The sequence below is a fragment of the Acromyrmex echinatior genome, chromosome 10 (assembly GCF_024713525.1).
Source record: "Acromyrmex echinatior isolate Ae372 chromosome 10, ASM2471352v2, whole genome shotgun sequence".
Lineage (NCBI taxonomy): Eukaryota > Metazoa > Arthropoda > Insecta > Hymenoptera > Formicidae > Acromyrmex > Acromyrmex echinatior.
Genome location: NC_141861.1, coordinates 9,440,079 through 9,455,726, shown reverse-complemented (window position 1 = coordinate 9,455,726; position 15,648 = coordinate 9,440,079). Strand labels below are relative to the sequence as shown.

Genomic DNA, 15,648 nt, shown 5'->3' with positions numbered 1-15,648 from the left:
TATTTCGACAAATTGCAGCGCTGTCCGAGCAATTTATATTTCTCTATAACGTTAATTATGCAGATACTTAGATCGTTAGAATCGCCTGACGGCGGAGAGAAAGGAACAGCGAAGGTATTTTCATACGAACGAGGTATTAACATTCTTACACTGGCATAAACAGCGAAGATGGTCAGGAGAAAAAAAGGAGAAAAAAGGAAATGAAAAGCGAACATGGCCCGCAAAAGGAAGAATCGCAAGACTCACTTTCGCCTCTTAAACGAGATCTAAGAATCAACAGACGGTATGTGTCTCCACGACAGCGACATGAATTAGGATTCCTCTTCCTAGGAGTCGTTAAGTGCGATTTATTTGCAAAATGATTTAACGTAGGAAGACAGCATTCGCAGTCGCGAGAATTGTAGCGTATATATGTATAGTAATTAAGGATGTCCGATGTATTCTTCAGGGTGTAACTGAAATAACGTCCACTAATCGTACGATACCTAATAAAAAACTGAGTCGAAAAGTCCTGTATCATTTTGCAACTTTCGCATTTGTCGAATAAATGGATAAAATCGATGTATAAGACAATTTTAAGATGTCTTTTCGTGTTCTTTATGAAATATTTTGAAGATTTTTTTTTAAAGAACTCTTAAAAATATTTTAAAGCTGTCTTATGCGTCGATTTTAGACATTTTACTCATAACTAAAAAAAATAATGCGAAAATTGCAAAATGATAGAGGACTTTTTGTCTCAGTTTTTTATTAGGAATAGCACTATATGATTAGTGGGCGTTATTTCAGTTACACTCTGTACATTAACACAAATTTAAAAAAATATGGAAAAACATATAATATACATTTTTATATGAAAAATATAAATTTCCAATTCCAGTAATTTTTTTGCAGTCACCATGTACCTAATACATCCTTAATGTTTCATATTTGATTGAGATGTGTTTCGACATGAATGATTATAAGTTAAATCTCGAAAAAAGACTTGAAGCACACGAGCATTATGTATGCTTTAAGGTTTTGAAATCTGTGATCAATTATTATAAATAACGTTGTGTACAGAATGACGAAAAAACATAAATATAATATTAAAATGTTTAAAATGAATCGTTCATTAGCAATGTATGCATGCATTTGTATCGCGTCTTCGAAATTGACATTAGGAAAAAATGTACTTATTTTGAAAGTGATTTACTGCTGTTTCTTTTCTCAGCGGAAGTCTAAAACCTTCAGTCTTAATTAAACTGGATTTTTCGAATAGATAATTAGAACGATACGATCAAAGCAGATCAGTAATCAAGAACCTATACGGAAACTTATTAAGCATAGGTTTCTTCCTTATATGATGCATTTGCTTATATATTGTAATTTAAAAGTCTTATTATATGTTACATTATGAACAACATAATTTATTAATAATAGATTTTTATTTTACTTTAAAAAACAATAAAATGCACAGAAAAGGATAAGGTAAATAATCGGATAATTTATAAAATTAATTGAGATTTTCGTCAGATGTTTGAAATAGTCACGACGTTTTGAATCCATCGCTTGAAATCTTCTTATCGCAGTAAGTCAATCTGAATCACTCTAGATTATTTACGCTGGTAAATGCTGCATATGGATACCATATGGATTACCTATCTGGATTACCTATCGCATCATGCGCGACCGATATAGAATAATCACACGATCACCGTCGACAATTTACTGGAACATTTCCCCAATTATATGAAGTGTTGCAACATAAATAACCGATCGATTACGTGTCTATACCAGTCGTATTATGCAGTCGTTATGCTTTACATTGAAATGCATTTGTGTCACACAGTGACGAAGTTCATCGACATTTTTATCATATTATCTAGTTTTTTTGTTCCGCTTTCTCACTGATTGATATCGCGTCTTAAATAATCGCGGAAATGTCACATATTTCTCTATATATTTATCATTTTGCAATAATTACTATAATTATGTTAATATATATTTATGTAATATAAGGGAGAAATAGATTTAATTAATACTGATGTATTGTTATGATGTACTTATCTTTCAACAATTAACGCAATTATGTAAAAGTTGTATTTATACAATGTTATTTTACGTTCTTTTTATGAATATTTTATTATCCAAAGACACGTGGTTTAAACAATTGTGCCGATTATTATGATTGGCATTACACGAAACACATTCAAATATAATTAAAAAATAGTCTTAAAATTCTTATAATAATATTAAAAATTATTATTCTAATTTTTGCCATCAAATAATCAAGTAAACATTTTTAAACAAATCTATAAATTATCTGGGAAAAATTTCTACAGTCTAGCTTCGATCGTATTGTAAATTAAAGTCGCAATAGCTCGAGTTTCTCGATGTTTCTCGTTTGAATGCCGAAAAATACGGCAATATAAATGGATAGCAAGAATGATTAGGACAATAAACCGACCGATATATAATTATCCCCCCGGCGAAGTCCAATGCTTTTGCCAACGCCGATTTTTCACGTTATCTCGCACGATCGATTTCAGCTATAGCGTGTACTAACATTTACTATTCGCAAAATGAAAGGCGGCTTTAATTGCCATCGTTGTCGCACCAAAAGCGTTAATACGTGTCAACGTTTTTGTCGCAGACGTTATCATCGCTTTTGTATTATCGCTGCGATATCTTTGTCGTCGCCGCCGTCTAGAGGTGCGCTGCGAAATTATACAGAGAGTGCAAGGAAGAGAGAGTGTACTCTCCGTTTAAAAAGAGGGAGGTTGGCAAAAAGAGAGAAGGGGGAGGGAGAAAGAGAAAGAGAGACTAAGAGAGCAATATGTCTAGAGAGAGGGAAAATGAAAGAGAGTAAATGATCGAGAGAGAGAGAGAGAGAGAGAGAGAGAGAGAGAGAGAGAGAATGACAGCAGGCTTGTTCGCCACACCAGTCAGTGTTTCCCGAACTACTGTCAGTGACAGTTCCCCGATCATGCGGCGGCGGATCCTCGATCATTGATCCGTATCAATAATCGAGATCCTTTTTTTCTCTTTTTCTGATCTGCCGGCAATTCTCGCGTTGTTGAGTTTTCTTTCCGTTTGTATTGTTTTTCCATTAATAAATTGCCCGAAAGATCTTTTCTCGCACGGTGCTACGAGTCACGGACCGATATTATTGTTGTTGTTTTGAATAATTGGAACAATTATGGTGAGTTTAATTTTGTTACGTTGACTTATCAAGTGTTATATATATAAATATATATTTCCATTTTTATTGTTATATTATGGCGTCTTTTATATAATATAACCCAAGTTAGGAAGCGTAAAATTATTATTGCTATGTTTCTTTTATAATTATTAAATTATATAAACAGAAAGTTACTAATCGTAATCGACAAAAATTTATTTTATTTAATAATTATTTACAAAATAATCATGTAATTAAATTATGTTAATTTTTGAAAGATTTTTTTGTCAATTAGACGCAGTATTTTTTTAGCCAATATTATTTATACACCAATTTGCGTGTATTAAGCAAGAGATAGTTTCACGGTTGGCGATATCACCCAGATCTATCAGAAATCTTCGATAAAGAAAGAAAGAGATTGTCCAAATGATTTGCTCCAATTTCGTGATATGCACGTTCGGTAAAAAGACCATTAAAATCATGTTGCCGCGAACGAAGAGATATTTGTAATTGGATGTTCCGTGTATTTTTCTTTTCCACGCAACTACGTTTCCGAACAGTCTTTTTACACGACGGAGTTATTACATCACGCATGAATTTATGCGAGACCACCATGGAACCGGTCCCGAAAAAAGTTCGTTACGAGTGTAAAATTAGACGGTCGAGTGAGATCGCGACCGTTGGACTGTGTCATTTATTAGAGCGTTGATTTAGTAGATCAATTGTGCGTTCACTATAATATTTGAATATATATTTAAATCATCGGCGATACTTTCGCCTGCTCTGAATCTAAATAATGAATGTGAAATCGGTGAACGTTTGTATCAGTGAAAATTGCTGATTTATTAAACTCATTGTGAATAAAATAATGAATAAAATTTTTATTGATGATTGCAATGTCTCCGTTGTAATAAATATTATAAATTTCTAATTTTAACTTATAATTATACATTTATTACAATTGTCAGTAACTTTAAATAAATAACAAAGTTATATTTATCTGACAGCAATAATTAATTAATTAATTAACATAAGAATTTAAAAAAATTAAGTAAATAAAAATATCGAAAACGCGCTGTGTTGGACATTGGTATCCTAAGGTGATGATTAATTATTAGATACAATTGGAATTAGTTCAAACGTATTACAGTGATAAACATCGCTACTTAATCTTTTAAGTGGATCGCGTCATTCACATAAAAATTATCCACCATATAATAACGATATAAGTATAATGGCGGTTGTAGTAATAATTCTGCGACAGGTGTCTGTGTGTTCGTACTGCACACACATACACACACACACCATCAGGACTTTCGGTGGAGAACCGAGAATTCGTTCTGTCCTTCCGGGTTTACCTGCGAGTCCTCTCACTTTCGTCGTGCGACGACCTCGTCGATGTATTTTTTTTTTTTTTTTATAATGATATAAATCCTTGCCAAACGGCATCGAAATCATGATGGCGTGACGCGCGTAGGCGGATCTCTTTGCTATGGATGATATATGCGAATGAATGCATAAAAAATGAATACATACATATCTTATCGCAATTTCGTTCGACTTACTTTACGTACTGTTATATTAAACAGGATGCACCTGTTCGCGCGTTGCGAAAGTGCAAATCTGCGAGAGTCTGCGTAATTGAATTGGAGAACTTTTTCGCTGTTCACTTTTCATCATTTCCAGTGAACTCAAATGAATATCGAATTAAATTCCTTTCATTGCTTCGAGCTAAGTTAAACGATTTACCTGGTTAAGTCATATTGATATTAATATGTGTATAAAGCTTCGCATATTTTTTTGTAATAAAGACTTTAAAATATCGTTTTGCAATTGCTGGAGCTAGAGATTTGTCGTACACATTGCAACTTTCTATTTCATCCTGCCACGCCCCGAGGTATCGAGTTAAGCGTCCTACAAGTAACGTATGATGTTAACGATAAATGAAATTGCTGCGGAAACTTGTAAACTAAGTAAACAATTCCTCTAGGAACGCGTTAGTTTTATTTACAAGATTGCAACAAAGTGGTGCGTTGAATATATTTCATGGTCTGATTGTTCCTATTATTTATTCTTGAGAGGAATATCTTATACGATTTGAAATTCGCTCGTAGCGATCACGGGATGCAATGGATTGCGCTGAATTATTAATGAGCATCGCTAATCGTGACTAACCGGTATAACGGTAAGGAAAGAATAAGGAACAGACTTATTTTTTTTTTCTGTTATATCCATCGGTGAAATCCTTCTGAGAATCAAGTTTTACAACATTTTGCCGTCGCAGCACTTTGACATTCACTCCTCCGTTATTACGGCGATGCCCTGCTTATATTCTGAAATCGTTTCGGATATTTTGAGATATATGCGAGATACAGGTAGATTTCTTAGTGGAATGAAATTTAAGAATCTAGTGGAAAGTTTTCTTATAAGATAGTCACGGTAATATTATTATCAACCTTATTGAACGCTCGTGTTTTTTATTTGTCTCGAGCACGTAGACACACGACGCCAAGTAACATTAATATACTTAGTTATCGAACGTTGAACTGACTCTTAAGCGACACGGAGTAATGTTGCTCACCTCGCAGCAAGAACTATTTTAAATACAAGGCGTTTTGTTGCGCGCTGCAGGCACGCGCGATATTGGTATGCAGATCCGAGAGATAGCAGATTCGGCGAAATCCCTCCAGAAAATTATTTCGCTACGTAACAGCCGGGAATGCGGGAAACCTAGTACGTGCGAAATCGCCGGCGGTGTAAAATACAATTTAATTCCGACATAAAGAACCAAGCAACACAAATACCGTTTCGTACCGTCAACGATTCGGCGAGTGAACGTACACGCAGGTATCACAACTCCGAGGTGGGCTTTGATGGAAATTTGACTGGATTCTACCGGCTTTCTATCGCAATTCTTTTCTGCAGGGTTATGGTGCCATTTATGTCAAATTATCGATGTCGAATCTAAACGGATGCTTGAAACGACATCAGAGTAGTTTTTGCAATAACGTGGATCCAAATACGGTGAACGCTAAAGTCACGTTATCTTTTTCTTAATTAAGTTGTTAAGAAAAAGATAATGTGATCTGGATAAACGGTATTACAAAAAGTCTCTAATATTAAGAAGAAAGTAACGATAATGTATAAAATAGTTTTTCAGTTTTAGAAGAAAATTGTGAAAATGAGTGCTTAACATGTCAACGTGTAATCGACAAAGCTGTAAATATTCTGAAAAATTCTTGCATCTCGAGATAAACGCGATTATTTTAATCCTTTATTAAAGAAAAAGTATCTTTTAGATCTCTGTTTATTATTAAGTCAAAAATATTTGCTTGATTTTTTTACGTAAACGATCACGTGCGGTATTTTTACACCTATAAAAATAATATTTTACAATTCACACATTTTTTGTGAAAATATTCCTGAATTAACATTCAAGAAACTCGTTATTCAGATATTATTGAAATAAAAGTCACTATTACAAAAATATGCGCAACTACCAATCTTTTCTCTTTTTTTATTCCTTTAACTTTTTCTTCAGTAGATAAAGTCTATGCTGCGAACACGCGTGCAGAGTTTGAGATCGTTTCCGCCGGAAGTGAGGTGAGAGGACAAGCATAGACAATGTCTCGAGAATATAAAGTTGCATTGAATGTTAGCGCAAGGATATGAAAAAAAGGAAGGGAATTCAGGCCATCCACGTAGTATACGACTTGCTGTATTTTTCTGCACAGGCGTTTTTCACGAGTGAAAATTTCATAAGCGCCAGTGCGCATAACAGATAAAATCCGATGGAAGTGAAAGGACGATGTATGGAACCGAACCGATATTGGAAAAACGAAGAAAAATATTCTAGAAAGGATTATAAAAGATAAGAGCGAGAGAACACAAAGAGGAAAGAAAGTAACACGTCAAATTGAAATGTATTAGTTGTGAAAAGAAATATTTATGCAGGTGCAAAGAATATTTTCTCTTACATTATCAAAACAGAAGTTAAGATTTTATTATTTAATTTAAATTTCTAGTCGGAATGATTTGTTATTAAATAGAAAATACGAGAAACGATAGCTTTAACGCAGAATAAAAGAACGTCCACTCGCTTCTCTAAAATTAGGAAAATAAGAGACCTTCGTGATAATAACGGAATTACAATGACAAGTAGAACAATAATATCTACTATGAGAGAAAAGGTATAAAACGGCATGGAAACGGCGGTTCAATTACGCAGCTCGCAACGTTCAACTCTGCTGCTTTCCAACGTAACCTACATACTTATATCTCTGCCTAAAGAAAACGAAATCCTAATTGTAAACTTCTTATTAGCATAAAGTATTCAAGGAGAAAATCTATGCGGATTGATTACTTAAAAATTTGTTAGTAAGAACATCTTGCGGTCTGTTTTATCAAAATTAAACAAAACGCTAAAAATCAAATGGAACAGCGAAATATATAGATTATTTTACATCTATCAGATAATTTCGTAAATGATGGAATAAAATTAGAATAAAATAATCGAGTCACAAAAATTAAGCGCCAAAGAACTATTGGAAATAGTCGCATGCATATAATTATATGCAGCTGTGAAAATTTAATTTTGTTAACAGCAAGTCATCGCAATTCTTGTGATTGACGTCGAGTAGGAAAAGAGGTAGGAAGTCGATAAGTTGTCTTCACAAATCAGCAATATGTCCCGTAGCAGGAAACCAGTGGAAGTTTCATAAGCGCGCGACAATTGCGGGGACTACCGAAAGCCCCTCCGGCGGAAGTCAGGTGAAAACGGTTTGCGAACGTGCGTAGCCTGGAAACGAATCGATACGCACGCATCGAAAAGTGCGTATAGTGACCGAGAAGTGCGGACCGACGTGACGCGACGCCACGCTGGCTTGCAACTTTAAAACAAATCGGTTCCGCTCTCAAACTAGCTAATTAATTATAAGGAATAACAACAAAGTATAACTTTCATAAGTCGAAAGTACATTTATGATTCTACCTATCTACATCTTTTTATAACTAGCCGAATTCGCATTAAGTGATTATTATATGAATGCATAATGATTAGTTCTGTTCAAGGTTGAATATATTAGTGCACAATATTGATTCGCTGAAGAATTGTATTTATATAATAGATATAGTTTTTATGAGACGTTTTCGTTTGAAGTCTCGGCATATCGGCGAAAGTTTCGATCCCATCGCTACGACACACGGCGGTGAATTGACCATCGGGTTTGCTTCGATAAAAGAGGGTTTTTTGCTCGGTACTGGATTGTTTCCAGGTTAAAAAGCGTCAAGGCGCAACGTGTTTAACAGGTTGTCTTTATATAAGTCCTAGCACACCGTGTATTGTGTAGATTACCGCCGGCGTGATTCTGAAACTAGGATCCTCGAGATAGCAAAGCTGTTTACATCGCAGCGTTCAAGAATGGCGAAGGGAATTGACGGTGGAGAATGTTTAGAATATTTTAGAAATGTGGAGGATAAAGATCTTTTCAAAAAGTAGTAGTGTCCGAAGGATAGCAACTGATTGCGACTTTTTTTTTTAGCATTGAAAGTATTGCTAATTTTTTAAACGTATGCGAAACAAGAAATCTTCTGAATATTTACCAACACGATATGTGAATTTCATGTAAAGAAACGATTGGCTTTAATCGATAAAAAACACGATAAAGTTGCTCGAAAAATATTTAATTCGCACATTGACGTTTTCTAAATTGATCTATGGAAAAGAAGAAATTGAGTATATTTGAATGAATTTTCTTACGAAAGTACCATACGTAGATTGATATCTCATACGTCATTCAAGGTTAATTAACTTGGAAAGTGAAATTCGTCGCTACGTGCTGTTTTTTTAAGTTGCTCAATGTACCGCGCCTTTCCAGGCGTTGTTTTCTTCATTATTCTCACAGCATCGCGTCGTGAACCTTGCGCATGGAATAACGAATATTATACGCCATTTACAAAGATCTATTTATAGTAAAAATGTTTATCCCTTGAAAATCTTACGGGAAAATACTTAATATTAAGTTCAGTATTTTATTACGTTTTTTTGCAATTTTACGAGGAAGAAGATCTGAACATCTTGTACAAAATATCTTCAACAATCTTATACAAAATAACTATGCAAAAATTATATTATATATGATATGAAATAATTACAACAAACTAATATGTTCTTTGATTTGTCAATTTATGTAATTTATATCATCATTGCACCATTTATTGCAAAGCAATATACGTGTCAGTTTAGTAATATGGAAAAAATGTATTAAACATATACAAAAATATTCTAACTATGGTTATACTTATTCCAAATATTTGTCTTATTACAAGATATGAGATCTCGATACTTGAAGACACTCTATATAAATGTTACACAAACACATATTAGTACAAACACTTATTTTATACGCTTTATTCATGGGAAAATAAAAATAGCCTGTTGTTTCAAGTCGCAAGACATAGAATTGCAATCATTCTGTGGGCAAATTATGAGATGAGAAAGGAAGATCAATCTTTAACTGATAAGTGAATAATTACGTTAATGCATTGTGAAACAATGCATTTTTATTCTAATAAGATGTGATAATGAGCCACGAGCGAGCAATTAGAGAAGTTCCGCAAACAGAATGAAAAAGCAGCGAAATCGCATGCAGAATATTACAGATGCAAGCACTGCATCGCTAAGCAAAATGCAATTACGATGAAGACGTGCAAAAAAATCCAAATAATAATTTATTTAACATTTCTGTTCTTAATCGACTTAATTATTTCAATTATCATTTCACTTTAACTAAAAAAAAAATCAGTTAAACAAGAAAGAAATTACTTCAGATAAAAATATTAATGAATAATAATCTCCCTAACGTGATATTACAATTTATGTTGTATATGTATAAACAAACTTTATTAAACTCATTAAAAAATAAGAAATAGGAAATCTTGATCATAACGATCTAAACTAGGATCTTTTTAATGCTTTTTAATGCTAATTACAGTTAATTAATATATACTATATGTGCATACACATATCATATTATAGTCATTTGTATTATGCACCGAAATTTTTCCAGGCTTAAAACGCAGCTAAATTACCGAAATAATATCACAATTAAATTTTTGCTCAATAAGCATCTATCAGAGAGATCTTAATATGATAGAAATCTATAAATAAATTTATTTATTGCAAAAAAGTTTAACAATACAGTATACATGTATGTACATATGTAACCTATACTAATTCTACTTTAAATTAGTTAAGTATTAAAAAGATCCTAGTTTAGAGATCGTTATGGTCTAAAAGGATTTTTTATTTCCTATTTAATAAATTTCATGTATACGGTCCGATTCTTATTGTTTTTATTACATTAATTTATTAATAATGATTCATATAAATTAAATAAGAACTTGATAAGTACAACTACATTTGCAATGCTACATTTTTTATATATGCAAGCTGGAAATAATTTATAATTAATAATTTGTTGAATTAACAAAAGGAGAAGATAATTTTATTCTGATTCTGTGTGCCTTATCTCGGAAATATTTGAAATCTAAAAGAATATATATTTTTTATATAATTGTATAAATTTTATAACTACTCTATTTTATTAGAAAAAAAATTTGATTAGAAGTAACGCTTAAATGCTTTGGGATTTTAGCACATCAGCGGAATACCGTTTAATTGGAAAGTTTCTGGGAGAAAAAACGGGGAATAAATTGTTGAACCGTGAGAAATGTTAAGAATATAGATTGTACTTTGGGAAAGTTTGGCGTAACCACTGAACGTACGAACTAACGGAAATGATTAGAAGAATAATAGATAGTTTCTTTTTTTCCGTCGCACTTTCACCTGAACTCCGGGTTAAACGTTAATTGGCTGTTAATGAGTGCAATTTCCTTCGTATAAAAAATTTAACGCGTGCCCATAATTTATATTGTTACATCGGTTGACAGACATGGTATTATCGACTGTATTACGCCGATGTGATTGCACGGTGATTCTCGCGTTCTAATTATACGATAGAGTGAGCAGTAAACCAGAGGATGAAGAAATCATGTAAAAAAAGACGGACAATTGTATGCGAATACAATAAAAAATATTACGACGTATATTTACATGATGTAGTTACAAGAGACATCAATATGTATCTTACATAATGCAAGATGTTTATAATTATTGTAATTTGATAACAGCTCTATTCCGTTTAATCGTATAATTCAGTATAAATTATTTATCTCGTTGTATTATGTACATTTGTTATTTCTTATAATATTCAAATTGTGAATAGCAATGTTTATAGCAATGAAATTTGAATAAATTTTAATGATAAAACATTCTGTGACTATTTTTTGTAGCTATTAACTGAATTTAAAAAATTTACTTGACGTAATATAATATGTGATTGTAAAGAACATGCAATATAATTGCATGATAGAAGCGGATAGTTAGTAATAATTCTTAACAAAGTTAATGCAAACATAAATAGTTTTATTTGTCATGGGTCAAACTTTCACTTGTTTTTAGGTTAAACACTAATTATTAGCTAATAAATCTGCAACCCCATTTTATAATTTAAAAAATTGCACTGTACATAAAATTTAAATTTAAGTGAAAGTAGAAGGGATCGACAGATACTGAGATTATCGCTAATTAAGCATGAACTGGTTTGCAGTTCAAATTCCAAATGTGCAAATTAGATAGCTGTGACCTCGTTTCGAATTTCGCTTAATTAAGTTACAAATAATTAATTATTTCATCGCGAGAGAGCTTTCACGCATAAAAAAATTCTACTTATCTAAAAATAATAATTTAGTCGTATTAAATAGATGTAATATTAACAAAGAATATTGTTAGAATTGTTAAATAAAATATAATATCTAGCTTTTCGATCATTTTAATACTTTTATAAATTTTTAAATTTTACAGGTAGAACAACGAGAGAAATCACGATTTAATAAAAAAAAAGTATATAATTTTATGCAAAAATACAAACAACTTACCTAGATTATTAACATAAAATATTTTTATCTCTAAAAAGATTAATTTTTTATTTATATTGATTAGATTTTTCTCCAGCCACATTAGTTTAATGAATCATAAATAAATAAAGAAAGAATAAATACGGTCAAGGCTAAATCTTGGTACTGAATAATATTTTTATATGTATTGGATTTTATATGAAAATATTATTATATATATATCCTTAATACTTATTTGATGTATTTGTATAGCAGTCTAGATTACAGTTTAATGAATATCATCAGTCTTTTAAATTATCTTTTAAACTCTTATTATACATTTTTTAAATAATTTTTACAAAAGAGTACGTACTGTGCCAGACATCAGGCAATTTTATATAATGAATAAGGACTCTAACAAAGCTGTGAAATTATAAGATATAAAATTATAAAAAGTATAAGATACACAGTTGTCAACCTCAGTATGACTATAAATGCGCTGATATGTATGTATATATATATATATACACACACACACACACTCACACACACACACACACACTCACACACACACACACACACACACACACGCACACATATACAATATAAAGAAACATAATAATTCATAATAAGTCATAGTTATAAACCGCACGACATTGCACGCCGAAATGAAAATTGAAGGTGAGTGTTCTAAGGTCGCAATAAAAAGAAGAAGAGTATCATTAGGGTACGCTTCTCGTGTATGGCACTTCTAATAATTATTACATCAGCGTGCAGCGCGCAAATTACCGTTAATACAACGGGTATGTATACGCCGTAGCAGCGGCGAGAGCCTCGCCTTTCAAGTTTTCATAATCAGCTTGACGCGACGAGAATTATTGCTCGGCGCGATTGTAAAACACCATGAACGGCTCGATGTTCTGTCATCCTAACAAATCAGGCGACGATTTACATTTAATTGTCGCAGACCTTCGCCATTCTCTTCGCGACTCACACTCTGATATTATTGCCGCCGACACGAAAGATTTATTGTTTAGTCGTCGCGTTTTCGCAGATGCGAAACAGTGCCATTGATATCGATGAAACATCGTACAAAGATACGTGTGTATAAGGATGTCGGCAAGTCCGCATAAAATTCTGTAATTTGCATGTTTACACGGATCGTAATATACAGAGCAAGGGCAGACAATCCTTCATAAGGAAGAATACATAATGCAATAACTTAATTATTTTTCTTTCTTAGACAATCCTTGGAAAGATTAGAGAAAAACGCTCTCTTATCCATAACCACTAGACGTTCTTTTAAATATCTACTGAGAAACGGTGCTTGCTTTAATAAAATACTGTGTAATAATTACAAGATTATTGAATGTCACTTCTAAAAAGATTTGAATTAAATAAGCAACGTTTACATTTCAATTTAACTGAGAGTTTTACTGAGAAGACTTTTCCTTTATTTCCATTGAAGTTAGATGAATTTTTTTTAAATATTATTCAATCAAAATTAATTATAAATAATATAATCTGTCGCAATATTCTTTTAACAAAACACTAGTTTCAAAATTGGCATATAAAATAATATTTAATAAATAACGTGATGATTCTGAAACGGCGCGTATACACGCCGTTTCAGAGGAATAATATGCATGACTTTGAATTCCACTATGAGTTAGATATGCAGTCGCTGCCTAGAAAGTCTAGCGCTAAATCTCTGCAACAAAAAATTATTTACAACCGGTAAGAAGAAACGCGTTAGTTGAAAATCGTGTTTTGACTTTACACATTGAGTGAATATAAGCTTTCGCTCGATTCCTGCTTCTATACAACAGTAACTGTGTCATCTCTGTAGACCTACATAAGAACAGTTAAAATGTAATGCATTTATTTGAAGATATTTCAATAGTTGTTATTGATTATTTATGTGCGATGCAAATAGCGACATCTTCAATATTGTCTCAATTTACGAAAATGATTTTAATATATTTTTGTAATCAACGTATACGAATTCTCTTCTTTGTATATTATTTCAATAATTAAAAGTTTTTTACGTGTAATTATTTTATAATTCACAAAAAGACACATATTAATAACTAAACTTATTCGATTCTTCCGGAAAAGAAAAACAATAAATGGCGATTTTACTGCACGAGCAGTAAATTTCTCACTGAGATTTTTATTTTGATCAGTTAAACGGGAGATTTTATTCAGGAGAAATATAATTATCTATAAGAATTTAGTATTAAATAGATGTAGAGAAAAGCGAAAATGGAAAAAAAGAAGAGAAAGAAAAAGGAATATACGATCTTTGTCAATGAAAGTATAATGATAAGGCTGTCATCTCTTCCATTTCATCCTTTTAGCATACCTTCTACATTTCAATCACTTCTGAATCTCTAATTTTAATCAGTCGATTGCAAAAAGCATAACGACGTAATGTAACGAGGTTGGAAAATATATCGGGGGCGGGCACGGTAAAAAAGAATGGAGAGCGCGAAGAGTAAAAAGGAGCGCAAGGCTCTCGAGAGCCGTACAAAGGAGGTAAAACGCGGTGGAACGCTTGAAGAAGGGAAACCGCGAAGCACATGACGGAAATCTATACGACATCGATACGACGCAGTCTCGACGAGAGTAATTCGATGTGGAATGCACTTTGGGACTTAGAAATTCGATAGCAAGCGGGAACGCTTGAAAGTTGAAAATGACCAAGAAATACGAAGGATATGTAAACGGATCACATAAGTATGAAAGTTTTTAATTTTCAATTTTTGCGGTTACAATCTATATATATATATATATATATATATATATATATATATCTCCGTGAAAGGAAAAATAGATCTTACCAAGGATGTAGGCTTCATTAAAATGCAATCAAACGCAAAAGAGCGTTACTACAAGTGTTTATGGTAAATTATGATATATTATGATTGGCACGTAAGACAAATTGAATAAATATATAAGGACATTTTATTTAAAATAAGAGACTTTATGACATTTCATAAAAGTACTACATAAAACTATGTACGAATAAGATACGATAAATTACTTTTACATTTGCTTCATACTTAAGGGTGTTTTGACTGTATACAATCAAACTAAAAGTATCAATTAGAGGAGTCTAATAATAAGAGGCAAACACATAGATGAAATAGCTCGAATTTACAATCGCTGATGAAGCAGTCGTATTAATAGCTGTATCGTGCTTATGTTATACGTTGGCGGAAACGTTTCTATTCTGCGCGAGAGGTCGACGACAGTAATTCAATAAGGAATGTGCTCAGAACGTTCCGGAATTCGAGCAGAAATAAGAAAGCTTGACGCCACGGAAAACAATATTAAGATATAACAGAAAGTTGCTATTACGAGAGAAATTTGCTATTAAAATTATATAAAATGTGGGAACAATATTAGGGAACATTTAAGTCAAAACGTAATAATGTAAGAAAATGACACATGTGACACTTTTAAAACAAATGGATTATATAAATAAGTATAAATAAAAATTATGTTTACTAAAATTTGTAAATCAAGTT

The 15,648-nt window shown here is 32.3% G+C and overlaps 1 protein-coding gene across 1 annotated transcript in view; it reads left to right on the top strand.

Moving 5' to 3' along the window:
* The first annotated feature begins 2,313 nt into the window (after window positions 1–2,313).
* Cht7 (chitinase 7) overlaps window positions 2,314–15,648 on the top strand; it is a 28,638-nt gene continuing 15,303 nt past the window's right edge. The window contains exon 1 of the mRNA XM_011063337.2: window positions 2,314–3,181. Coding sequence (XP_011061639.1) covers window positions 3,179–3,181 — 3 coding nt within the window. The 5' untranslated portion in view covers window positions 2,314–3,178. The remainder of the gene's footprint in view (window positions 3,182–15,648) is intronic.